Raw genomic sequence first — 27060 nt, 5'->3', positions numbered from 1 at the left:
TCAGTCAGTCAGTCCTGGAAGGCAGCACTAGAAAGAGTTGCCTCAGTCGCCCAAAGAGCTTAGCATAAAGCAGGACAGAGAAAACTGGTCTCAGTGCTGAAGAAGGGGGTCTGGATTTAACACTTTCAACCCCAGCCCTGTAATCTCCCAGGTCTCCAGAATGGTGGATTACTTCAGAAATTCGGACCATCCCTTCCCTTGAGTGCCCTTCACCCGAGTCAGGGATGCTTCCAGGGGGCTTCGCTTGCTCCTCCTACTGCTGTCCCTCCAGCCACCACCACCCCTCTCCTCCGCATGGCGCCTCCCCTCCTCCTTCTCCAGGCTGAGCCCTGAGGGGCTGGGGGCGGAGCGTCTGGGCTGTGGGCTGGGTGGCTTTTAGGCCAACGTTTGCTTGAAAACTGCCGCCGCCGCTAGGCCGAGGGCAGGCAATGGCAGGGGATGTGTGATTGCGGACACTGAGAGGGCCATTGCTATCATGCCCGGGCGCGCGGGCGTCGCCCGGTTCTGCTTGCTGGCTCTCGCTCTGCAGCTACACTGGCCGCTGGCGGCGTGCGAGCCGGGATGGACCCCAAGTAAGTGGCAGCGAGCAGAGGGGTCGTGGGGTGACTGGGGGTGGTGGTGATGACTGAGGGTCTGAAAGTCGCTCTTGCAGTCCCGGAGCTCCTTGACCGCTAGCCCAGGGCGCTCCGCCACTCCCCGGGGCGTGAGTACCGCCACCCCCAAGCCTAGGAGCCCAGGCTTTGTTCTCATGTGGTGAGCCACGGGAGGTCATGGAGCTAGTGCGCTCACCAAGCAATCAGAAAGCAGTGGGTCTCTCTCTCTCTCTCTCTCTCTCTCTCTCTCTCTCTCTCTCTCTCTCTTTCTCTTTCTCTCTTTCTCTCTCTGTCCTTGCCTTCCCTCCTGTTTTCCCACTTTGGGCTTCTCTTTCCTCTGCTCTCCTGGTCTTTTCTGTTTTCTCCCGCTCCGCCTCTCTCTCAAAGCTATTTTGCGCCCGCTGTTCTAGCAACCCCAGAGCATCCCCAGAGGAGCACCCCAAGCATCCTATGCAGAATCGGTGAGGGAGCCATTCCCAGGATCTTGCTGGGGGTCAAATGCATACCAGTGGGGTAGAAAATCAAAGGCTTCCAAGAAAAAAGGCTTCCAAGAGACTGGGGTAGGGTGGTTTACTAGTTATCTCTGCGTTGGCAGAGACCCCGCTGAAAGACCACAAAAGAGAGATGTACACCTATTATGCAGATCGTAAGCTGAAGTTCACTAACGAAAAAACAGTTGTGTATAAGTATGCCCCACATTGAAGATGTCCTGATACTGGAAACAGGAGCTTTCTTTCCACGTCACCCAACGCCCACCTCCTCTTGACCTCAGTTTCCCCATATGTGAAGAAAATTGGATGGGCTCCGCGCATCCAGTTTGGACGCTGGATAATGTCTATTTCTCACAACTGTTTTCCCAGACACCCCTCCCTCCCGGGCCACATCCCTCAGAGGTTCTCATAGGATTTCGCAGAAGGGACGGTCCCGGAGGGGCAATGTCTGGCTTCTGTCATTTTAAACCATGAGAGCTTACTTAGCCTTAGCTCTGCAGCAGTTGGAGAGCTGGACTGACTCCAGAGGGGTGCTTTCTGTACCAACCGTCAGCGGTTTTAAATCAAGCTAGCGACACCCTGGTGTGTACGGGCTGGGCAGGCTGCAGCACACCCACACCCACACCCCTCACCCGCTTCTACCCTTCTCCCTGCCCATCCCTGCAAGAACCTGATCCTAGGGTTTCCTCCACCCGGTGCTCCAGACAGTAGATGAAGCCTTCTTTCAACGCTCTTGTATCAAAAGGGAAACTGAGTCACACAGGGTTTCACTTAGGAAGGGGTAAGTTCTTCCTTTTGTTGGGGCATGGGGTTCCTTGGGGAAGAGGGAGCCAGATTCTGTTCAAGTCTGGTTTTCCGGCCTAACACTTGCACAGAAGAAAGGCAAGGAAAGTAAACTTCACTGGGTCCCGAGGCAGAGGCATTGAGAACAGTCAGTGAGGCAGAGTCGCTGCAGATCTGGGAAGAAGTAAAAATCTACAAGTTGTCAAGTGACCCATGATCCCCAAATGAGCAGTTGCTATTAATATTTTGCTTTCCCCTTTCCTGTCTTTCGATGACTATATCCTGATGAATCTGGAAACATACCACACACACACACACACACACACACACACACACACACATACACACACTTTAAACGGTGCTTCCCAAATCATGACATTTTCCAAAAATACGATTTTTTAATGGCTCTAAGTTCTACCAAGAAACCACAGAAATATAATTTCCCCAAAGTTAAACTCCTGGCTCTTAAACAAATGTGACAAAGATTTTTTTTCCCTTCATTTATGAGGTGGCAAAAGCCACTGCTAAAGCTGACTAAAAGCATCAACAGACTCTTGGTGATAAAGGGATTGGCATAGTGAAGTCCTTCACGAAAGCAGTTGTTATCTTTCTCCTATCCTGAAATCACTTGCATCTTTGTCTGTCACAGGTCTGCAGTTAATGTTAAACTTCACGGAATACTGGCCTTCCCACCAAAAGCAAACAAGAGAGCCAGAGATAACATTCTCTTAGCCAAGTCAGCCATCCCTTTGTTAAACGGTGCTCCAGGTCTGGTGCTGAAAGCATGATCCCACGTGCTTCTGGCCTTATTTCCAAGTTGTGAGCAACCCTTCTCCAGCTGCATGGTGTTCTTAAGCTGGACTGTCTGTTAAGACTTGAGATTGCTCTCAGTGCTTTTCACGATCCTGAGACCGTTAGTCATTCATTCTCTTATGCGCCACACAGCTCCTTTTGTTTAAGAGTCTAGACCCATCAGTCTCTGTAGAGAACTATGTTTGACTTGTTCTCCCGTGAGCATTAAGCACCTAGTGTAGTATCGTAGGGTTAAGAACTCAGAATGTTTTGGATAAATATGTAAATGTATCTATCCCTTCTGACTTGTGCCAGTGTAAATGAAACCAATGATATTTTTTAAAGGATACATTTTGATTGCAAATATATCACAGTTTTGAAAAGGGATTTAATCAGTGGTAATCCAAACACTTTTTTGTTTGTTTTTGTTTTTGTTTTTTTGAGATAGGGTTTCTTGATGTATCCCTGGCTGTCCAGGAACTAGGTCTGTAGACCAGGCTGGCCTTAAACTTAGAGATCCGCCTGCCTCTGCCTACCGATTACTGGAATTAAAGACCTGCGTCACTATTGCCGGGCTCCAGCTACCTTTTTAATTTAATTCTCTGAGACAAGATGCTGTGTAGGGGGCTTCTGTCTCAGAACTCTATATAGCCAAGGTGGCCTTAGAACGCTAGTTGTCTTGCTGGGATTACAGACGTGTGCCACAAGAGCTCAGCCATCTTTTATATCCCTCACTCGATTGATAAGGATGAGTTAGAAGGAACTCATTGGGGTCCTTGGTGACATCTCTGGGAGTCTTCAGATTTACCCTATTTCAGAGACTTAATTTGCTTAGGGACCAGGAAATTCTCAATTTTTCAAAGATGATCTGTAAGTAAGTGTTAAGGTCTCCCATCCTAGAACATGGCTCTTGCGTGGCTTTGGCCTCTTTTCTCAGGAATTCGCTGCCTACCTACCTCCATCAGTCTCGCTATGTCAACTGGGATATCTTATCGGGGATTTTCCTTCACTCTGTGATGAACTTGTAGATCCATTCCCAAGCCCTTTTAGTTGAGGAAATGAAAATTCACAGTAATACTGACACGAATTGGGGCTGGAGAGATGGTTTAGCAGTTAAGAGCACTTGTTCTTGATAGAACTGGAGGTGAGAAGGTTTGGAGCCAAGGAAATGAAATGCGACTTCAAACTCAACACTAGGAAGGTCAAGTTAACGTTAATGACTTTCAAGTTTATGCTAATGGTTGGTTGGGAGGCAGTGTCACCTTTACTCCTACCTGTGACCCTGAAAGACCTCCCAGGGAGGCCAGTGTCATCTCCACAGGGCAAATTAAAGCTCTTTAGTAACAAACCTTATCCCCAGCACCTCACCATTTCATTACCTTCCATGAAAATATCCAAGTGAAATCCACATTGTCATCTCTCACAAGGGCTCCGGCGCCTCCGGCCTTGCTGCCAAGGCTTTCTTCTTCTCTGTCCCTGTCCCCTTCCCCCATTCTCCCAGCAGGCAGAGTCACCTTTCAAAACAAAAACAAAAACAATACAGATCATACTGCTCTTGCGGGTTTTTTTTTTTTTTTTTTTCTATAGCCACCAGAACCTTCCAAGTCTATTCATAATGAAATCCAGACCCTCATGCCTTTGTGTTATTACAACCACAGCCATCTCACTTAGCACACTTCTTACCAACATCCTCCAACTTAACCGACTCTACCCATCCTTGCTTAGCAGATTTACCAGTGTACCCTGACCTTGTAGACTATTTCTCCTCCCTGCATGTGTCTTAGCAAGCCCAGGCCCATGTCTAAAGTTGCCACTCTTTGCTCTTCCCCAGATTTCTGCATAACTGGCTTCCTCTGGTTCCTCAGGTCTTTAACATCATCACACTATCCATCCTGTTAAAAACAGGAACCCTGCTAGCTTCCCTTTATCCTGTGGCACAACCCGCTCCCCCCCAAGACAGTTAAGTAGCACCTGAGAATGTCTGCTTATTTCCTAACTCTTGGCAGGGACACAGACCTTGTTTTCCTAGCCTTTATCAGTTTGTCACCAAGGCCCAGTGGCACCCAGCAGGTCTTCTGAGACCACTGGGAGGAGCACTTTCCAGGAAGCAGTGGCTGCCTCTGAAGTGGTTTGGAGCACCACTTGGACTTCTGAACAATATGCCCGCTGCTGAGTGCCCGACATGTGGAGATCTGGGATTCTTATGATTATGTTGTCTTGTGTTGGCAGATGGAAGCAAAGACGGTAGCCCTCCACTACAGCATGAACTCACAATACCTCAGTGGCGGACTTCAGAAAGCCCTGGGAGAGGAAAGGTAAGATGCTCAAGCTCCTCCTTGGAGAAGCAGGAGAAACAGTTCCCTTCCTGAGGCCTGGAGCCACCCACGAATCGCCACCACTTCTGTTTCTGAATGTAGCCCTAACCGCTTGCTGTGTCAACTTGGAATATCTTATCAGGGACTTTCCTTCAGTCTATGAAGAACTTGTAGACCCATTCCCAAACCCTTTTGGTTGAGGAAATGAAAAATCACAGTCATACTGACACGAATTGGGGCTGGAGAGATGGTTTAGCAGTTAAGAGCACTTGTTCTTGATAGAACTGAAAGTGAGAAGGTTCCAAGCACCCAGATGATGGTTCAGAACCATCTGTAACTCCAGTTCCAGGAGAATGCCTCTGAAGGCACCTGGCATGCATATGGTGTTCATACACACACACACACACACACACACACACACACACACACGGAAAACACTCATGTGTATACACACACACACACAGAGGCACAAAATAAATCTTTTAGAAATACACAGATCGCCGGGCAGTGGTGGTGCACGCCTTTAATCCCAGCACTTGGGAGGCAGAGGCAGGCAGATTTCTGAGTTCGAGGCCAGCCTGGTCTACAGAGTGAGTTCCAGGACAGCCAAGGCTATACAGAGAAACCCTGTCTCGAAAAACCAAAAAAAAAAAAAAAAAAAAAAAAAAAAAGAAATACACAGATCAAGTGCATATGTGTGATTTTGTCATAGATCTTGATTGGAATTTTTTTGTTTATTTTTCTATCTTAATATTTTCTGAGGCAGGTCCTCTGAACTCCTGTCTCCATCTTCTGGGTCCAGGCCTACAGGCATATTCCTGGGTGCCATCATGTGCCATACCCAGTTCTCTTTTGAGGTAGTTTCCATTGTAGCTTAGGCTGACCTGTATGTAAATCGTTACCTACCTGCCTCCGTTTCGAAAATACAAAGATTACACTGTGTGTCATGGTACCTAGCCAATGTTTTTTTTTTTAAATAAGAGGCAAGATAGGGAGCTCGGATTAGGTTATATATTTCAAAATATCGTATGGATTCCTTGGTCCAGGACAGTAGCAAAAAGCACAAGTGTTGCCAAGGCAATTGGAACATGGTCCACTGAGCAGACCCATATTCAGGATGTTCTTGGGAGGGAAATATGGTAGTTGCGTGACAGTAACATGTTTTGTGACTTTCTACTTTGCTTGTGCTTCCTCATTTACAAATTTCAGTGGGAATAAAGAAGAACAGAAATGTGGAGAAGGGCTAGCTTTCTTTTTCAGCGGGATCTTGTTATTTGTCTTACTCTGGCCCTCTAACTTGGACTCTCCTGCTTTGCCTTCCCGGTGCTAAGATTGCACGGATATGCTACTGGGCCCACTTTGAAGGACTCATTTCTATGATCTCTTAGAAGGGGCCAAATGGCCTGTGGTTTATTGAGCAACAGATAGGAGCAAGATTAAAGCTGGGGAAAGAAGTGTCAGGAAAAACTTCAGACAATTGTGGCCTTGGAATCTGGAAAGATAAACAGATGAGAAACGCCCAGAATTCCTTAAGTTACTGTAGAGCCATACAGACATGTCCCCTAGTTCGGGCTTAGTAAGCTTGGGCTTAGCAAGGGAACTTACAGAGAAATTGCAGGACAATAAAAGCAGGGAACATTCTACCCTAAGAGCTAAGCAGAAAAATTCAGGAATTCATTTCAACCTAAAGTAGGAAAGGCTGAAAATAGCCTCAAGGAAACGCTAGACAAATTAATGGATGGCCGTTCTCAGGCAGATTATTATTATTTTGAATGTAAGGTCTTGTGTATTTCATCCACCACCATTATCGCTGAAGAATGGACGTGATACTTTTTATAGAGGCTCCTTTGTTACCTCCAGATGTTGGATGCTGGGCATCCTCAGGAAGGGCCTGAGAAACAAAGTAGAGGACCAGATCCTGTCTTTGTTCCCAGCCATTGTCTGCCCAAAACGTGGCTCATTGTATTCTACCAGGACCATCAGCCCAGTGCCTGGCACCATAAATATTTGTTGAGAGAGAGAGAGAGAGAGAGAGAGAGAGAGAGAGAGAGAGAGAGAGAGAGAGAGAGAGAGAGAGAGAGGAGTGTGTTGGTTCACTCTGATTCTTATTTGCATTTGAGTAATTCATTGATTTATTAGACGTCACTTAGACATTGACTCTATATGAACTCTATTAGAGATTTTGGAGGATGCTTCAGGTACACAGGGCAAGCTTGTCACGTGATGTGCAGCTGTTTAATTTTGCCCCCAAACAGAAAGGATTTGGGGTCTTTCTCTCTGGGAAGTACGAACAGTGGGGGTCACCTCCCAGTGCTTCCCAGTAGGCATGATGTTGACCCTTTCTCAGGCAGTGTTGGAGTTCCAGGAGGAAAGCTGTCTGTAGTGTAGGGAAGCTTTGTACAGCAGTGAAATGCAGTTTCATTGTTTTGCTCCAACCGTTTCCAGGAAACAGGGAACATCTGATTTTAAATCTCTGTGTCTGAGCACCCTCCAGAAACAGAAGTATTTTTGGATTACCTACATAAAAATAAATATTAGTTCTCATGTGTCAGGTAATGTCTCTGTGGGGGGGCAGATGGTATCACTTGCTCTGTGCCAAGATTCTTTTGTGTGTGTGTGTGGGGGGGAAGGGGGCTGTCACATGGGTGCCTGCCTCAGGCCTGGGTAAGGACTTGCTGGACTTCTGTTGTCATGTGCTCAAATGCCCACTGGGGCTGTCCTTCCTCGATTCTCATCGGGCCACTGGCCATGTGCTGAATCTGTGCTTCAGAATTTGGGAAGTGAGCCCCTTAGTGAAAGTGCCTGGGTACCCATCTGTCTCCTGCTTCCTGAATCTCAAATGTCCCATCTTAAGATGAGCCAACAGGATTAACTGGCATTGGACAAAGTACTTGATTGGAATGTTCTTATCTCATCCGAGTCCTTGGTGGTCTCGAAGTCCGCAGGCAAGATCCCGATTGGAAAGGAGTGGAGCCGGGCTTAAGGAATGAGATAGGCTGTGGGTGTGGCTCAGTTTGTTTTGAGCTTGCTGGAGGTCCTGGGTTTCTCACACAATACACTCATACACAGAAAAACAAAAATGGATGTAGTAAGTGTCATAGGCTTCCTTCAGATGGCCTTATATTGCTGTCGTTAGTTTAAAAGATTAAAAAAAAATTTGGTCCATGTTGTCAAATTATTTTTCAAGGTGGTTCCAGTTAAAATGTTCAGACAGAGCATCTGAGGGTGCCCGTTTTAAAGTATGCTCTGTGGCACGGCTTGTTACAGTTTTAAATGTTTTGTTTACTATATCCTCTTATTAAAAAAATATATATTGTTTCTCTTCCTCTCTCTGTCTATCTCTCTCTCTCTCTCTCCCCCCCCCCCATGGGGAGAGGAGGGAGTTTACCAATGATGCTCAGCACTGCTCTTCATGCTTGCTGGCCATTTGCATGTCTTAGATGATCTGTGCCGGGTGTTTAGTGTGTTTGGCAGTTGACAAATAGTTTATATGTAAAATACATCTGAACTCTGGACTTATCATACAACTCTAATTTGTGGGCCTTTTTGTTGCCACCCCTTAGATGATTGGAGTGTCCAAATTGAAGGCCCGAATAAAAGAAAGCAAAATATAAATGAACTCAGTTGGGTTATTCTTTTTTAAAGATGATAGCCAATGTAAGATTGACAGCTTCCTTTGAACTAGGCACTGTGATACATGATCTATATTCATTTATTTGTTTATCTGGTCCTTAAGGATCTTCAGAAGGTTGGTTATTACCATCCCATGTCATGGAAGAGTAAATAGATACAGGGAAGCTTGGTAACAGTCCAGGGTTACACAATCACAGGTGACATCCTGCACACTAATCCAGGGTCTGACTCTCTAGGGAATTGACTTCTGAGGGCCTTCATGAGATTGTGTACACCTGCTCAGCCTTGAGCCTCAGCCTGCCTTTCTCTCCTTTGCTTCTGGGAGAAGGCAGATGGGGATGATTCGGGTTGTTTTCGGGCTGAGGTCACTTCAAACTTAGGCTGGAAAGGCTAATGACCTTTCCTCACTGGCTTCCGGAGGATCCCTGTGTTGGCACTGTGTCAGATCCTGTGTGGGGCCCTGGGAGCCTGGGTCCTTGCTTCCAGGAACTGACATGCTTTTATTGTTGTTTTTAGCATCCACTCACAGCAGAACTCAGGGTCATGGCTGAAGGGCAAGAGCTGATCCTGGACCTGGAGAAGAACGAGTAAGTGGGTTTCTCCCTTCTTTTGTCTGACACAAAACAATGAACTCACGTTCAGTGCCAGTCTGATGCACGTGTCCCAGTTGGAAAGGAAGAAGTTTAGTGGCGTGGCCCCCAAGCTCCACATCCTTGGTCCCTCTGCGGGGCATCTTGCCAAGATAGAGCTTTTCCTTGGTCTCTTGACTGCTGGGAGATTGGCGGGGTACTTCACATCCTGCTTGGATTTCCTTAGGCTGTGTTTCCGGTACTAAGTGGAGTTCACTGGGGGCGAGTGTGTGTGTGTGTGTGTGTGTGTGTGTGTGTGTGTGTTTAAGGGCGGGAAGGGACTGGAGGCAGCTGCTGTCCTAGCTCCAGCTCAGTGTATGGCAGGAAATGAAGACGATTAGAGGGAGACCGGGAGAAGCAGCAGGCTGGGCAGGGATTTGGCACCTCTGACCCTGATTCTTTCATCTACCCAAGATTCTGCTGAGAAGTGCATTGCTCGAAGCCTCCTGGCTTCCATGGGTCCAGCTTTTCCCTAACCTCATTCATGCTGGGCGGCGGCCTAGTTCAGAAATATCTCCACATTGATTTGCCTTCCGGCATAACTGTCTCGATTCGTGGATGCAGGGCTGAATAGATGACCCTGCCTAGCTGTGCTCATTGATTGACTGCCCATTCTGCCGTCAGCCCCAGTTCACCTGGCCTCCCAGAGCTCTTCCTACTTGGCCAGGGACTCCGAAGTCTTTTATAGTTTCCCCACCAATGGTCCCACTTTTTATCCTCCACATCGACGTTGTAGATAAGGATGCTTGGTTTGGAGAGCTGCCCGTCTGCTCTTGGCAGCCTCCAAAGCACCCTGGAAGCTGATGAGTAATGAAAGCCTCGCTGCCAAGAAGGGCCCAGAGCAAGGCCTTCCCCATCCAAACCGGTGGGAATGGATGCTTGGCTTTGGTGGAATGGGAGAAAAAGGATTTATTCCAAATTTGGGCTCGTTGGACACTTGCAGAGAAGGGTCAGTGGAGTCCCCAGTGCAGTGAGAGGGACAGGGTGTTTTGTGACACTGCTCACAAAAGCATCTCACAACAATCATCTGCTTGCCAGTGACAGACCTAAGTAAGGATGCCACTAAAGTCCAAATTTGTGAACCAGTATTTTTTGGGGGGGTTGCTTACAATAATAGGGATGAGGGGTTACCTATGGACACAGAAGTGACTCAAAAGATAGTAGCCTCACCAAGGTCCACCCAGCATGGGTAACAGTGTATGAAAGTTGGAAGTCTGAGGTTCACTGCATGGCTTGCCGGCAACTCTGGTGGTCTGAGCCTGGTCCAGGGGGCTGGGCTGGGCTGGGCTGGGCTGGGCTGGGCTGGGCTGGGCCTCAGGGAGGGAGGCAGTCGTTACTGCTTATATATTGTTGAGGGAGGGGCCTAGTGATTCTGGTCATCTTCAGGAACTTCCTTGAAGCCCTGTGTTGTTTATTGTTTACTTCCTGAGTTTAATGAGCTTCCCAACAGAATGGAATGTTTTTAACTCTCTTGAGCAAGCACTCTGTGTCTTAAAAGAGAAGGTTTATTATGGAGGAAATTGCTACGTAACACGGGACTCGGTCCCTCTCTATTCCCTGTGCCTCTAGGACATTGGCTTTCAGGATTCCAAAAAGATAGACATCACTGCTCTGTTGGCTCCCTCCCCCAGAGCAAAACCAGCCTTTTACTAGTTTGCTGAAATGTTTCTTTTCCTTCTACTCCCTGGGATAGACCTGGCTGGCTGGGAAGAGCCTCCTTGCTCAGGGCATGGCTTTGACTGTGATGCTGTGCTCCTGCAAGGCCCAGGGAGGGCTAGCTTGTGCTTGGCCTCTCTTAGGGATCAGCTTGGTGCCTTATTGGCTCTGTTGAGTGGCTGTTTCGATGCCCCTGATTGCCATCTGCGTCTGTTCCTTTTACCCTTGATCTTCCCAAGTCCATTGAATTGGTGATACCTTCAGGGATAGAGCCTTAGCAGGGTCGGCTAAGCAGGAACGCTTGTTCTTTCCTTCTGCGTTGGTACTTCAGCAGAAGATCACAAGAAGTTAAAGACAGGAAGATTTCTTAGAGCATCAGTTCCCAATCTGTGGGTTATGACCTCTTTCTTTGGCAAACCTCTGTCTCCAAAAAATTTACATTAGGATCCATAAACAGTAGCAAAATTACAGTTATGAAGTAGTAATGAAAATTATCTTATGGTTGGGGGTGGTAGTGGGGAATCACAACAACATGATGGACTATATTAAAGGATCACAGCAGTAGGAAGATTGAGAGCCACTGCTCTAGAGACCACTGAATGCTGTGGTCTCATGTACAAGTACAGAAACTTCATCACAGAAGGGGAGAGGCACTTGCCTAAAGTCACCCAGCAAGTGTATGAAGAGGGCAAGTAGAAATCAGTTGTATTTTTGGCTTGGATATGGAGTTGTAGCATGTGACCTAGGGCAAGCTGATGAAATCTGAAAGGAGAGTAGTGATGGCTGCCTCATGGGGTAGTTGTGAAGGATGGGCAGAGTGGGCAAAGCATAGAATGTGAGCACATGGAGCTGTCAATATAGTGGTTTTTAATTTGTGTGTGTGTGTGAGAGAGAGAGAGAGAGAGAGAGAGAGAGAGAGAGAGAGAGAGACGGAGAGACACGGAGAGACACAGAGAGAACAGGTTCGAATATGGATGTGTCTACTCAGAAGTCAGGGGATAGCCTCAGCTGTCACCATTTGGCTCGGTCATCTGGCTAGCTAAAGAGGCTAAAGAGCCTCAGGAATCTGCCTGTCTTCCCTTCCTCATCCTTCCTTGAGATGACAACTACCTGTTACCATATCTGGCTTGCTTGCTTTCTTTCTTTCTTTCTTTCTTTCTTTTTTTTTTAAACATGGATTCTAGGATTGAATGTAGGAAGACAGGGCTTCATTGAGCAGGCCCTGTTGTGATCTTTTATTTATTTATTTATTTATTTATTTATTTTGGTTTTTCGAGACAGGGTTTCTCTGTGTAGCCCTGGCTGTTCTGGAACTCACTCTGTAGACCAGGCTGGCCTCAAACTCAGAAATCTTCCTGCCTCTGCCTCCCAAGTGCTGGGATTAAAGGCGTCCACCACCATTGCCTTTAATATACCTACTGCTAGGGGTCTTTCATAGGTGCCACCTGTTTTCTGCGCATGGCTGCTGCCAACTCCCAGGGAGGCTTGAGGAGTTAGGGTTCCCGGCCTCCTGGAGCCCACAGAAGGCTGGAGACTTGACCAGAATGGAAGCAACACAGCCAAACTGCATGATCTCACCAGGTGTCCCTGGGGAAGGACTTCCTGCTATTTTCATCCAAATTGGGCCTTTTGTTTTTGCACACGTGTTACTGAACTGAATTCACTCCTACTGCACACAACTTCCTGGTGTGTTTATTTTTCCCCACGTCCTCTCATTCACAGGCCTGCAAGCCCAGATTCAAAACAGCTCATGGGTTAGGAGAAGGGATTTTTCTGAGTTTTCAAGTTACTGTGTTAACATTTCTTCCTTCTGGTGGTATCTAAGGAATCTAGAACCTGTGCTCAGAATTTTCCCGAAAGTTCCTTTCTGCTCTTGGTGGATTCCTCCGCCCTCCCTGTCTGTTTTCACCTGTGATGTTCTGTGCACCAGTGTAGGTCACTGGAGTTGAACTGTGGGGAAAGAGTTCTGCCAGCCTGGAGCTCTTGTTATAATGATGAGAAGGGAAACGGGGAGTGAACGGTTAGTGTACAGTGTATCAAATAATGAGAATTGTATACAGGAAGCGAAACACTGTGGGCTCAGGAAGAGCGAGGTGGGGGTGGGGTGGGAGGGAGCCGATGTTGATGAACAGTAGTCAGGAATGACCATGGGAAATCTGAGCAGAGACCTAAAAGAGTGAACCGTGGAGACAGCTGTGGGGGACGGTTTCAAGGAGGGGAACAGTCAAGTTCAGAGGTCCTGTAGATGATGAGGATTTTAGCAACCCTGTCCCACTTCCTTGTGTCTCTCCATTCATTGGATTCTCTGGCCTCTTGGGAGCTGTGGACCAGGGCTTCTAAGACAATGGTGAGGGGAAGGATATTGAAATTTGTTTTTCATCACTCTGAGGTGTCTGGCTTTCTCCCCATCGATTTAAAGTCCTCGTGCTAATGCACGGCCCGAAATAGCAGTGAACGGGCCCTTAATGGAATTCACACATGGAGAAACCATCGCCAAGAATGGTGCGGACAGAGGAACGGGGTGAGGGTGGGGGTAGGGGGCTGGAGGCGGGGCCAGGAGATGGGACGTGGCGGGCGGAGCTTTAGTGGAGTCAGCAGCCGAGGGGCAGCATTTTCTCCACTTTGAAGCAGCTCTGGATAAGCTGGTCACAGCCCCTTTTCTGTGGATCGCTGGCAAAACAGAAATGACCCTGTGAGAAAACGAGCACATTGCTTCACGCTGTGGCTCGCATTCAGATGCTGACCTTACCATTCAGCAAGAAGTCTCAATCCCTTCGCCCAGGACTATAATCACAGTCCCGCATCTCAGAGCGGTGAGGAGATGCTGTATGTGTATAAAGGACCTAACCCAGTGTCTAGCTTGTACTGCACACTCAGTAAAGGGCAACTATTATTATTTCTTGCTCCACTGTTTGCAAATTGGTCGTTATAAAACATAGCAGTGCCAAGCAAACGAAGCTGTAGAGTTCACTGCTGTCTAATGGGGATTTTCTAGACCTTGCCTGTGCCTATGAGAACGTGGATCTTGTCAATGTGCATTCTCAGGGAAGCTGATACAGACTTCTAGGGTAGCTGGGAAAGAAAAAAAAAGTTTAAAAAGAAATTTAAAAAATTTTATATTTATTTTATGCGCATGGGTGTTTTACCTGCATGTATATATGAATGCCATGTGCATGCCTGGTACTCTCAGTGGTGTCAGCTCCCCTGGGATTGGAGTTACAGATGGTTGTGAACTGCCATATGGGCAGTAGGAATAGAAGCCAGGTTCTCTGGAAGAACAGTCAATGCTCTTAGCCTCTAAGGCATATCTTCAGCCTCCAAAAAAAAAAAAAAAAAAATAGGTTTTACCATATAAACTGTTCTGTTAAATTTATTGTATACACCTGAGTGTCATGAAAACTATACTACTCTGTCTCAGGAAAGCATTATAATGTTATTTACTATATCATCTAACATTTACAAGCTACATACCTCGGGATAGTTGTTAGGAGACAGTCACTTGTCACCCAGCATCCCTTCTGGTGGACATAGTTCTAAGATCATAGAAATAAGGTAGAGATAACAGAAATACCAGCCAACCTTCCTGAACCTCAACCTTCTCATCTGTAAAATGAGGTTTTCGTTTGAGTTGTGCTTCAAGAGCCTTCTTGTGTCACCTATTTAAAGGACGCTGTACATGTGGCAATACAAAGTTCCTGCTTAGGGGAGAGCCCCTCCCTCCCAAAAAACAGCAGGCAGCAAGATAATGAAAAACCATGTCCCAAATGTCCTTGAAGTTGGGGTGAAGGGTTAGCCTAGGTCTCACCAGTTCAGGCGGCAGAAAGAACAGAAGAGAGGATTGCAGGGTAGAAATTATAGGCTCCTAGTCACAGCCTGTAATTTGGTGGCATACATCCATAATATATTTTTTCTTTGTGACTCGCCCCCTGTTCTGAGGACTGCCATTAACCTAGGGGCTGTGTCTGACAAGCCTTATGTGCTGTGCAATTAGATAGATGTTTCTTGTGCTGAAGTCATCTTAGGAGACAGACTTCTCTAGGGAGCTGTGGACTTCAGTTCGCTTGCCTCGTGGCTACTTTTTCCTAAGAGAAGCTCCAGAAACCTGTTCAAGCTGATTCTAAAAAAGAGCTTTTGAACCAGTGAGCAAAAATCACTGTACTACAAGGTCACCTTGTAGTAAAAAACCAAGTGAGGACTGGGGATGGAGCTGTTCAAGTGCTTGGCTAGCATGCATGAGGCCCTGGATTCAATTCCCTGCGGGATATAAATTGGCAGTGGTGGTGCATGCCTGTAATCCTAGCACTCCAGAGGTGGAGGGAGGAGAGTCAGCAGTTCAAGGTCATCCTCGACTACACTTTGAGGTTGAGCACCACTGGCCGCTATGAGACCCTGTCTCAAAAACAACCAACCAGCCAATGGAGAAACGGTGCCAGCACTATCAGTTCTGTGACTGTGTTGTTCTCGACACTTGTCCCCTGAGCCCACACTGAGGCTGACTCTTCTCTCTTGAGGGCACTCTTCTGACTTGAGCCCAAATTGTAGTGATGATTAGATTTGGTCTCAAGAAGGGATGTGGCAGGCGGTGGCAGCCCATACATACCGCTCGTGTTGCATGGGGCAGAGGTAGGCTGATCTCAGTGAATTCTAGGCCAGCCTGATCTACAGAGCAAGTTCTAGGACAGCTAGGACTTCACAAGGAAACTTTGAAAAACCAAGAAAGGAAAACAACAACAAACAAAAACCAGGGGAGAGGGCAGGGAGAGAGAGAAAGAGGGGTCTTGATTTTAAGGTACAAGGGTCATCAATAACAATGGATATCTGTGCTATTTTATGCTGTCATTATTAAGGCAGAACTTGGGCATGTAGGGCTTTAGGGGTTTAAATACCCATTATAACTTTTGATGGGTTAGCGTTTTAGGAGTCTTAATGTCCACTATGACTTTGACAGTAAGCTTTCTTCCTAGCTCAGTTGTTATAGGAGAGGAGATTGATTTTATTGTTCGGAAACTTTAGAGTCAGCTTAGAAAATCAAGTCATTTCTGAATTGCTTTGTTTTTGCCTTCCTTCCTTCCTCTCTTTCTCCCTCCCTTCCTTTCTTCCTTTTTTCTTTTCTTTCTAAAGACTGGGTCTTACTCTGCAGCCCAGGATGTCACTCATGACAGGCCTCTGCCGTCCACTTTCCATGTAATGAGATCACAAGCATGGACACCACACTAGCCAACAGCCACTTGTTACCAGCCTTTCTTTCCCCTTGGCCCTAGTTGGACTGTTTAATGATAGAGGAACAGAAGTCATCTCTTCAGCAGACAACTCAAATTACTGCCTCTCATTCTCAGATTTTTCTTTCTTACATGGAGTTCTCTTAGAAACGTTCAGCTGATTCAAACAAGAGGCAGGCACAGCACTCTCTCTCTCTCTCTCTCTCTCTCTCTCTCTCTCTCTCTCTCTCTCTCTCTCACACACACACACACACACACACACACACACACACCGTGCTCCATCCAGGCATCTTCTCAGTTGGGGACAGATTTCAATGTCTTACGAGGACACCCTCTCTTTGGCCTTGTCCGGTCAGAAATTTCATCTGGTCAGATATTCCATTGGCTGTTGGCAAAACTCAATTTCCTGGGTCAAAGAGACTCTGGGAAAGGCTTAGCTGGCGGCCCAGTGCCCTCAGCAGACCATGCTTTGCTGAGTTGCATTTAAATGAGTCACAAGCATATGGATTACATTTCAGTTAAAATCCACATGGCCCAAGAAATGAACGGATATCATACTTTAACCAAGTATTTGGCAGATCTCAGGTATTCCAAATGTTTTTGCAAAGCCTGCGTGCAGCTGGGCTCCCGGGTCCCTGCAGTTAATCCTGTGAGACTTGGTGCCAAGGAAGCAGCTGGGTGGCTGGGTGGGGAAGACAGAATTTGATGAGAGCTGCCTGTGGCTATCTGAAAAGTTCCGCAGACATTTTTTTGGGTGGGAAATATGGAGAACAGAACCAGCCCCACTCCATCCAAGGCAGTGAACGGATGGATGCGTTAATATGAGTGCGGAGAGCTGTTAGGTCTTGGCCTAGCATGACCTGGAAGTTCTGTTTGGGCTGCAGTTTCCCACCGCAGCTTGGAGACAGATTTATTTCACTTTACAGTTCCCATGTTGTGCAGAAGCCCTGACATTGTAGAACAAATGGAATGTCAGAGTGTCTGATAGGATCTCTGTGCGAGTCAGACTATTCTCAGCCACACATAAGCAGGCTGTCTGGTTGCCATGGGCTGGAGGTTTATGTCTCTTTCAAGTCCATGTATTGAATGCTAACACCCTTAAGGTCATATGTTAGGCATGGTTTTGTAAGGTGATTGGGTCAGGCCGTCTCTGCCCTTCATGACTTGAGTTAGGTGGCCTTCTAAGAGTCCCGAGGAAGCTGGAACACTCTTGCTATGAGAAAGTAGAGCCAGAACCAGCGTCTATGTAGCGCATGGCTCTTGGCTGATACCAGCTTTAGCCACTCTGCTTGTGGTATTTTGTTACAGCAGCCGGATCGGACTACGGCAGCATCATTTCCAAATTACTGGAAACGATACCTTTTTGAGGTCCATTGTTCAGAGTTGGTCTCAGTATTAATACTCTTCTGAAAGCATGGGCTGCACCCAGGGTGTCAGGCAGCCTCCAAAATGGAAACGACCAAGATGTGTTGATACTGGGCCCCAGAGGTTCTATTTTTATGGCAGAGAGGGATTTGATCCCAGGCAGGAGACCGTGGTGGGACCACATACACAGAGCATGGAGTGACTCATGAATGAGCCGAAAATGGTGGCATCCAGCACTGCCGGCAGAGGCACGCTCTCCTGTCCTCCTATCGAAGCCTGGATCTTTGGCACAGCAGTGCTGATTTTATTCTTTCAGCCTCTGGAGCTGGGGAAAAAAAACAAGCTTCTGTGGTCTTAACCCACCAAACTCCAAAAAACAAACACAAAAGTGTTTATGGCTTAGAGATGCTGGGTTTTATATATTTAGTCCAATGTCTGGCATATGTCAAGTAGGTTTTCAATGTATGTTAAATTTATTTTAAATTACTTTGTTACTGTGTTTTATGTGTATGTGTCTTTTGCATGCATCTATGCCTGTGCACCACGTGTACACATGGTACCCATGGAAGCTAGAAGAAGATGTCAGATGCCCCGGAGCCAGAGTTATAGACAGTTGTGAACCAGCATGTGGATTCTGGGAAGGGTGGTCAGTACTCTTTACTGCTGAAGACATTGCTCCAGTCTCCTGTGTTGATTTAAAAATAAATAAAGATTTGTTCTCTCTCTCTCTCTCTCTCTCTCTCTCTCTCTCTCTCTCTTTCTGTGTCTGTCTCTCTATGTCTGTCTGTCTCTCTGTGTGTGTCTGTCTCTCTGTGTGTGTCCATCTCTGTCAGTCTGTGTGTCTATCTGTCTCTCTCTGTCTATCTGCCTCTTTGTCTCTTTGTGTGTGTCTGTCTCTCTGTCTCTCTGTACCCATCTTTCTACCTCTCTCTCTGCCTCTCTCTGTCTGTCTCTGTCTGTCTCTGTCTCTCTCTCTCTGTCTCTGTCTCTGTCTCTCTCTCTGTGTGTGTGTGTGTGTGTGTGTGTGTGTTACTGGGAATTGAACCGAGAGCCTCACCCACTAGGCCAGCATTCATCTACTGAGCTGTGTGTTTAGCCTTCTTTTTAACTTTTTAGTTTTCAGACAGGGTTTTCTACTAAGTTGTCCAGAATGTCCTTGATTGATTGCTCCTACATCAGCCTCCCAGGTAGCTAGATTTTCAAGCCTTTACCTACCACTTCCTTCTAGAACGTACTTTTCTGAGAATCTTGATGATGCAAGGCATTACCAGTGAGTAAATGATAAGAACAAAACATATTGAGAAACCTGTGTGTTGTCTGTTAAGTCTTCCTTAAGTTCTGGGAAGCCTCTCTTGATAAGAGTCCACTCTGCTAAAGGACTTAGGGGTGAGGGTAACTAGGGATGGTGGGTGGATATCAATAATGGTGACAGCCGTACCAACCCTCACTGCAGATGCTGCAGATGCCTATGTAACAGGTCTGGTCTGCAGCCTTTACATAGCTGATTAATGTCATCCTTAGTCATTGTATGAGAGAGATATAGGGACCTATGTCAGTCTGTTTGCAAAAGGGGGTCCCTGAAATATTATAATGTTTTCAAGTTCACCAGGGTGACAGACAGATATAGATGTGAGTCTGGTCTGTTTGAGTCCAAAGTCCAAATTGGTCTAAGTCAGTTAGTCAGTCAGTCAGTCAGTCAGTCAGTCAGTCAGTCAGTCAGTCATTTTGTCTGTCTGCCTGCCTGCCTGCCTGCCTGCCTGCCTGCCTGCCTGCCTGCTGGTCTGATTCTGTCTCTCTGTCATTCCCCCAGCCCCCCACCGTGTGTGTGTCTGTCTCTGTGTGTGTATATACAGATACACATTTGTACACATTCATGTGGTATGTGTAGAAGCCACAGGCCAGCTGTGGGTGTCATTCCTCTGGAGCCGTCCATCTTGTTCTTTTGAGTCAAGGTCTGTTTTCTGAAACTCAACAAGTACCCCAGAGATCCCCAGGGATCCAGCTGTCTCTTCCTCCCCAGCACTGGGATTGCAAACATGTGCCCCTTGGTGTGCCTGCTAAAAGCATGCTTTCTGGGGACTGAACTCAGGTCTCCATGCTTGTCCAGCAAGCACTTTACTAAGGAAACTATTGCTCCCACACCAAAGACCAAGCCTCTTAACGGAGGAACTCTTTTGTCTTGACTGGCTCGGGTTACTTTAAACTCTTCTTGGTTAACATTAGCCTAGCACCTTCACCATGTCTTCACAGGGTCTGGTGCCATACTTATCGTGTAGGGGATCTGAGTTCCAGATGGGAGGAAAATGGCCCTGGGGCAGTAGCTGAGAGCTCGCATCTGAACTTTAGGCTACAGGCAGAGAAGAGAAAATCAGAGCCAGGGCGCGGGCTTTTGAAACCTCAAAGCCTTTCCCCAGTGACACCGCCTCCTCCAACAAGGCCACTTTGAAAGTTCTTCCCTAATAGTTCTGCTAACTGGGAACCAAACATCAAATATGTGAGCTTGTGGAGACCATTCTCATTCAAATTACCACCTTCCCTCTCCCCAAGCCTTGACTAGAATTAGAATGCCCATGTAATGTAATGGGGTAATTCAGACTGGTCTGGACCAGAGCCTGGCTGCTATTTTCTGTAGAAGGTGTGAAGGTTAGTGTTGTCAGCTTGATAGAGTCTAGAATCACCTAAAAGACAGGACTCTGACCATGTCTATGGGGGTGATTATCTTGGTAGTACTGGGGTGGAAAGGTCCAGCCACCATGGGTGGCACCATTCCCTATGAACTGTGTTCGTACATTCATAGCTGAGCAGCTGCATACATTCATAGCTCTTGGCTTTCTTATGATGGAGACAGTTTCTTATGTCTCCAGTTTATTACTTGAATGTGATGTGACCTGTGGCATCAAGCTCCCCCTGCTTTGGTTTCCCTGCCATGATCATGGGCATACCCATGCACTGTAGGCTAAAAGAAATTCTTTTCTCCCTTAAGTTGCTTTACCAGGGGTATTTTTTTTTTTTTTTTAATGACAGCAGTAGGAGGAAACAAGAGAAGGCGTAGGCTTTGCCACGTTGTAACAATCTCCTTATCCATACCATAGAACTAATCAATTCAATGAATTCAATGATGTAATGTAGAATTCAATGATGTAATGACCTTAAGGCACTTTCAGTGCCCGGCATGCTGTAAGTGCAATAAATAGCCATTATCTTTGTATTCTGCAGGGTCAGGAAAACAGTGAGGAATGATGTAAGAGGGAATTCCCCAGAGCTGATTCCCCAATGTAAGAAGACGAGTTGACCTTAAAACCCACTGCCCCAGGAAGGAAACTCACTTCTGCTCTCCCACCATGCCCAGGTTCACCTAACTGTATCGAAAACATGAAGTGTAACAGCTGTCTCTTGTGTGAACCCAACTGTACCTCTTTCTGGGCCTGTGGAGTCAGTCCCCAGGACTCTCATAGCAAGGCCTGAACCTTCCTGATAAGGCAATTGGGATGGGCTTACCAGTTCCGGCCCTATCTTTACCCTGGGATAGCAGCCAGGGCTGCCTGCATAGCAAGGAAGGATGTGCACCTCGTCTTTTGTCTCCAGCTTATTTCTTCTGGCTGCCCTTCATTTGGAGCCAGGGTAAAATGAATGGGAGGAAGCTGTCAGCTGCCCCGGTGGCCTCAGATGGACCCTTGCAGAGCTAAGGGAAACTGGGGACTTGGGAGAAGCTGGGGACTGTTATGGACTGTGAGCATCCTTACTCACCAGGCTGTTGACCTGAAGATAACAACAGCCCAGGGGCTGAGCTCTTACCATGAGCTTCATGTTTTACATAGACTTGCTTAACTCTGTATGTTTACCCAGATGGAGTCCTACTGGGCTCTTGATTTTATGACCTATTTTATTTCACTTGGAAATATAACATGGTCATTACTCAGAAAACATTCAATGTTATTTTGGGGCCAAAACTATGTAAATATTAAAATTATGGTTTATTTTTAAAAATGAGATTAAACTTAATATATAATTTTGGACTTTAAAATTATTTGTTGTGCTAGCTTAGTTTTTGTTGTTGTTTTTTGTTTGTTTTTTGTCTTCTTGGTAAAAACTAGAGTCGCTTAGGAACAGAGAACCCAGATTGAGGGAACGCTTCTATCAGATTGGCCTGTGGAACATTTTATTGATTAGTAATGGATGTGCTAGGCCCCAGCCCACTATGGGCGGTGCCAGCCCTAGGTAGGTGGTCCTGGGCTGTATCAGAAAGCAGATGGTTGTGAGCCACCATGTGGTTGCTGAGAATTGAACTCAGGACCTCTGGAAGAGCAGTCAGTGCTTTTAGCTGCTGAACCATCTCTCCAGCCCTCTCTCCTTCTCCTTCTCCTTCTCCTTCTCCTTCTCCTTCTCCTTCTCCTTCTCCTTCTCCTTCTCCTTCTCCTTCGCCTTCGCCTTCGCCTTCGCCTTCGCCTTCGCCTTCGCCTTCGCCTTCGCCTTCGCCTTCGCCTTCTCTTCTTTTCCTTTCTTTTCTCTTTTTATTCAGTCTGGGACACCAGGCCATGGGTCCTTTGTTAAACATTTCTAGAAACTTCTAGATACGCACAGAGGTTTAGCTCCTCAGTGATTCCAAGTCCTGTCACGTTCACACAATGCAGAGTCAGCAATAATCAAGATGCTTGGATGAATTTCGTGTCCTCTTAGCAGTGGGCATTCAGGCTGTGCCTCCCTTCTTCTCTTTAAGATTTTTATAAGCAGTGCTGGACTGAGCACACTTGACCTCTTTGGATGGCACTTCCCTGACAGATAAGTCTAGTCAAGGGAACTTACAAGTAACACATGCATCTCTGAGGGAAGACGGCCTTTGGCCTCTCTATACCTTTACATCCCCTTCCCCCATGATCTCACCCACGGTATCTTTTGAAACCCAAGCATTTCTACTTTTATTTCAAATAGCTTTATGGATACCAACTGTGTGGACCCAATTTACCTTACCCATTTAAAACAATTAGTCTGATATTTTTTCGTTGGACAACTACCACCTTTATCTAACCTAGAGTCATATCCTTTGTTCCAGGAAGAACCCAGTAGCAGTGTTACAGATTGAATTGTGTCATTATCTGCCTACATGCTTATGTTGGAGCCTGACTCCAGAGTAATCTTATTTGGAAATTGAGTCACATGTATTTTGTTAAGATGAGTAAGGCGGACTCCTAATGCAGGGTGACTGGATTCTGTATAGAAAGGTTGTCAGGATACAAACTTGCAAAGAACTGAGTTCTAATGCCATAAGCCAAGAAGCCAGGGACCAGGAATCAGGCTGGGGATCTCTCTCTCTCTCTCTCTCTCTCTCTCTCTCTCTCTCTCTCTCTCTCTCTCTCTCTCTCTCTCATGTCTGCAAGCCACCAGAGAGGAACATGGCCTTGCTAACCCCAGACTATGGTTATGAACTTCTAGGTTTTGAGCCACTTTATTGGGGATGCTTTGTTAAGGCAGGCCTTCCCCCTTCTTCCCCTCACCAGTCTATAAGGCACAGACCACAACTTGCTGTTTCTAGATTTGCTCAGTCTGGGTGATTCATATAAGATCATTAGGCAATATACCCTTTCTCCTCTTCTCTCCTTCCCCTGCTCCTCTTTCCTGCTCTCTATCCTTCCTTCCACCTTTTCCCCTTTCTTTCCTCTGTCTATTTCCACCCCCACCCCCCTTGACACAGTTTCTCATGCAGTCCAAGCTGGACTCACTATGTAGCTAGCTGAAGCTAGCCCTGAGCTCTGCAAACTCCTAGCCATGAGCTCCAGATCCTCGCCTCCACTCTTGAGTGCCAGAACCACAAGGTTCTACCATCGCATCTGGCCTCTGGGCTCTTTCCTAACTGTGCATTTTACTTAGGTTAGTGTTTTTGAGGTCTACGCACGATGTAGTATGTCTTGGTATTTTTTTTTTTTTATGTTGCTGTATAGTATTCTATCCTATGTATTCACCACTTTATAATGTCCCATTTTTATCTACCAGTTGATAGTTTTCCCCTTTGACCCTCAGTTAACTTTCTGCTCTTTGATGAGGGGGCTGTTGAGTGGGTACCTCTGCATAGCCCTGTGCTAGCCACCGTGTAGGGATGAGAACAGTTATTTTTGCCCTCTGTAGGAGAGACAATAACAAAGCAGAGCTGAATAAAGTGCTGAAAGGCCAGAAGAGAGAAGGCGGCTCTGTCTGTAATGGGGTCCCAGGAGGATTCCTTGCTAGGGCACTTACTTGGAGCTCAGTCTTTGAGGATGAGGGGCTGCTTTGGATGACACAGAAAGAAGGGATAAATAGGAGAACAAGGAAGGAATTAAGACTTGGAGGGTACTATATAAATATTTGGTCTGTATCAAGGACTCAAGTCTTCATCATCTGTTAGGAATCCAGCCTCCTCCCGAAGTAGCCATTGTTTGACCTTATTAGTGATGTGTTAAAGTTGGGGAAGGGAAAGTTGGTTTCTCCTTCCACATCAGGACTGCCAGATGATTCAAGTGACAGACAGCTCAATAGTTCACTCTTGCCTTGGGCTAAGCATACACAGAGCTTCTAGAAAGATGTTTGAAGAATTTTTTGACAACTGGGCTCTGCTTTGAATGGGAAGTGTTTTTCCCTCCATCTTTCCTTGCTGAAGAGAAATGTGTATTGAACCATGGGGGTGAATATGTATCTGGGGATTCCAGGCATTACAAGGGGCTGAGCATAAGGCTAAGATAGTGTCCTCCCAGCTTGGGTGAGTGGCGTGCATATGTATGTATGTATGTATGTATGGTTGGTTGGATGGGTGGATGGGTGGATGGATAGATGGGTGGATGGGTGGATGGATGGATGGATGGATGGATGGCTATACATTTGAGCGGAGCACTGTTAAGTCCCACCACCTTCTCCTTTCTTTTCTCCTACCTCCAAGACCATGGCCAAACTCTTCAGCTAGGTTCCTTGGACATTTGAGGATATTTTCTTCCTTTAAAATTTTCTGCTTGGGCAATGGATTATGACTGTTCGCAGAGAAAATCTATGAGAGGTGAAACCACCATTGGGGACCCCAGAGTAATACTGTCAGGGTATTTATTGACATTTTATCCAGGAGGTATTTTGATTTTAAGAAAGTAAGCTTTGCATTCTCTCCATTTAGGGCTCAGTCACACATATATGTGTATGTGTACACACACACAAATGCACTCACGTGTGTGTGTGCATGTGCCTGAATGTGCACGCGCTTTACTGATGACCAAATTCTAAATGAATAGGTACTAGGCAAGTTGGGGGTGAGCTGTAGTTTCTGCCTAAATTCAGCTTAGAGACCTCTGGCTTTTCTAATGGGAGTTACTAGGGTCCTGGGGTTAAGTTTAGACAACTCATTGAGAATCAATCAATCTCTCTCTCTCTCTCTCTCTCTCTCTCTCTCTCTCTCTCTCTCTCTTTCTTCCCTCCCTCCTTCCCCCCTTTCCTTTCCCCCCTCTCCAGTTGTGTGTGGGAGGTGGGTAGGTGCTAGTGGATAGTCATGGCTATTGGGTCTTCAAGTGCCGCCCACCTTTTTAAATTTTTAATTGTTTTTGACACAAGACATCTTATTGTATTGAAGTTCCCAAGTGGCCAGTGAGCCTCAGGGATCTTCCCACAACCCCAGTATTGAGTGAGATTAAACCTGTGTGCCACCACACCTGACTTTTTAAAAATGTGTTTTTCTGAGGATCGAACTCGGGTCTTTGTGCTTGCCCTGTAAACACTTCACCTGTGGAGCCATCTCACCAGCCTTCATTAAGAATTCTTCATTTTGTCCTTCTTTCCTTCTGTCCTGTCATTCAGCAAATACTGTGAAAGCCAACTGTGTGTCTGGTGTTCTTGGGATGAGTAGTGGCAAGGACATTCCCTGCCATCAAGGGACTTCACATCTAGTGGAGAAGACACTGAGACAATTACAGCAGAACAACATGAGCTGCAAGGGTGGAGAAACGCAGAAGGTGCTGTTCGGAGAACTGACCTACTGACCTAGACCAAAGTCTTCGGGACTTTTTAGAACTTCTTCTTAGAAGAAGGAGATGTGGTGCGATCTCTCATGATGGTTAAATGTGTGTACCACGGTTCTTGTGAGAGAAACGAAGACCCAAAGACTAGGTGGAAGATGCTAAGAAATTATACTCTGTGGTTAGGACAGAACAGAGGAAGGAAATGAAGACAGACCCAGGGGGCGGGGGAGGGGTGGTGGTGGGGGGTGGGGAACACATAGGGATGATTTCTCGAAGGGCCTTGCCAGAGTTTATTTTGAGAGCAATGGGAGGTGATAGAAGAGGCAGATAGGGCAGACAGCTCCAAGCACACTTTACGTCTGATATGGGGACAAGGCGACCCATATGGAGAGAGGAGGAAGGACTGCTGATTTGTAAGATGGAGTCATGGAGATGAGGAGATGGAGCAAATATAGGCTGAAAGAGAGGGTGGATGAACACAAGGACTTACTGTGCTTTTCCACTCCAGTAACGAGTGAAACATCCTGGGTTTGCCCTTAACTTTCGACGGGACCTAGAGTAGGCCAATTTCTTATTCAGATCTTGGTGTCTCTCATCTGATGAAGTAATGACAATCTTCATTCTGAGAGTCACCACCTCTGTAGGATTGAAGCTGGATCTGCTGCGAAAACTCAACCCCTGTCTCCCACAAGTGTCACCCACACTTGCCTTCCCTAGTTGCCCCTGTCTTGTCTGAATTTTGGTGTGTGTGTGTGTGTGTGTGTGTGTGTGTATTCATGGGGGGAAGAAGCTTGGGATTCTTGTGCAGGTGTAGAGGACAGAAGTTGTTATCTTTCTTTCTCTATCGACCACTGTCTCCTTGCTTCTGAAGATAAGGGCTTATCAAGCTGGGAGCTCGCCAGTTGTTTAGACTGTCTGGTGAGCAAGCCCCCAGGCATCCTTCTGTCTCCCTGTCTTTCAGTGAATGCTGGGCATCTCAACTCAGGCCCTCATGCTCACACAGCAAGCTCCTTACCTACTTTCTCATCTCCCCAGTCCTTACTCTTCCAAGTACCTCATTTCTCAGGAGCAGGCCAGTGCTCTGCCTCTGCCTACCCTGCAGTAGAGCAAGGCACTTAGGAGCCTTGCTGGGAGTGGGGGGAGGGGTGTCTCACACTGGCTTTTGTGGCAGACAATAATACCTTTGAGTGGGCCAAGCTTAGCTAGGCACTCCCCAGCTTCTTGACTAAGCTGGGCGAGAGCTGGGTCTTTCTGATTTAAGGCCCTTTTCCAGTCTCTTCCATGGCTTCCATATGTCCCCATGGATTTCCTCCCCTCCCCCCTGGTAGCGTGTCTGGAGAAAACTGTCAGGGACCTCATATTCTGCTCTTGCATCAGCCTCTCTTGGGAGAGGTCCAGATGGACCAAGTGGCTATAATGGCTGCATTATATCAAGCATAGTTTCTGTTTTTCAAAACCTTTCTGGAGAAGGGAATTCTGGGAAAAAGAATTCCTTTGGAGAGACACTGAATCATAAAGGAAAGAGTGATCTAAGCTTGGGAGGGCCAACAGGGGCCCTGTTTCTGGAAGCTCTTTATGGCTTGCCTTAACCAAATCCTAGATTTAGGGTTTACACAAAGG

The 27060-nt window shown here is 46.6% G+C and overlaps 1 protein-coding gene across 1 annotated transcript in view; it reads left to right on the top strand.

Annotated features, from left to right (window-relative positions):
- Positions 1-357: 357 nt before the first annotated feature.
- Adam19 (ADAM metallopeptidase domain 19) overlaps positions 358-27060 on the top strand; it is an 88076-nt gene continuing 61373 nt past the window's right edge. The window contains exons 1-3 of the mRNA XM_034506632.2: positions 358-572; positions 4889-4974; positions 9124-9194. Of these exons, the coding sequence (XP_034362523.1) occupies positions 476-572; positions 4889-4974; positions 9124-9194 (254 nt within the window). The 5' untranslated portion in view covers positions 358-475. The remainder of the gene's footprint in view (positions 573-4888; positions 4975-9123; positions 9195-27060) is intronic.

The sequence above is a fragment of the Arvicanthis niloticus genome, chromosome 6 (genome assembly GCF_011762505.2).
Source record: "Arvicanthis niloticus isolate mArvNil1 chromosome 6, mArvNil1.pat.X, whole genome shotgun sequence".
Taxonomy (NCBI): Eukaryota; Metazoa; Chordata; class Mammalia; order Rodentia; family Muridae; genus Arvicanthis; species Arvicanthis niloticus.
The sequence above is the reverse complement of the archived record's forward strand: the minus strand, read 5'-3'. Positions and strand labels throughout refer to the sequence as shown.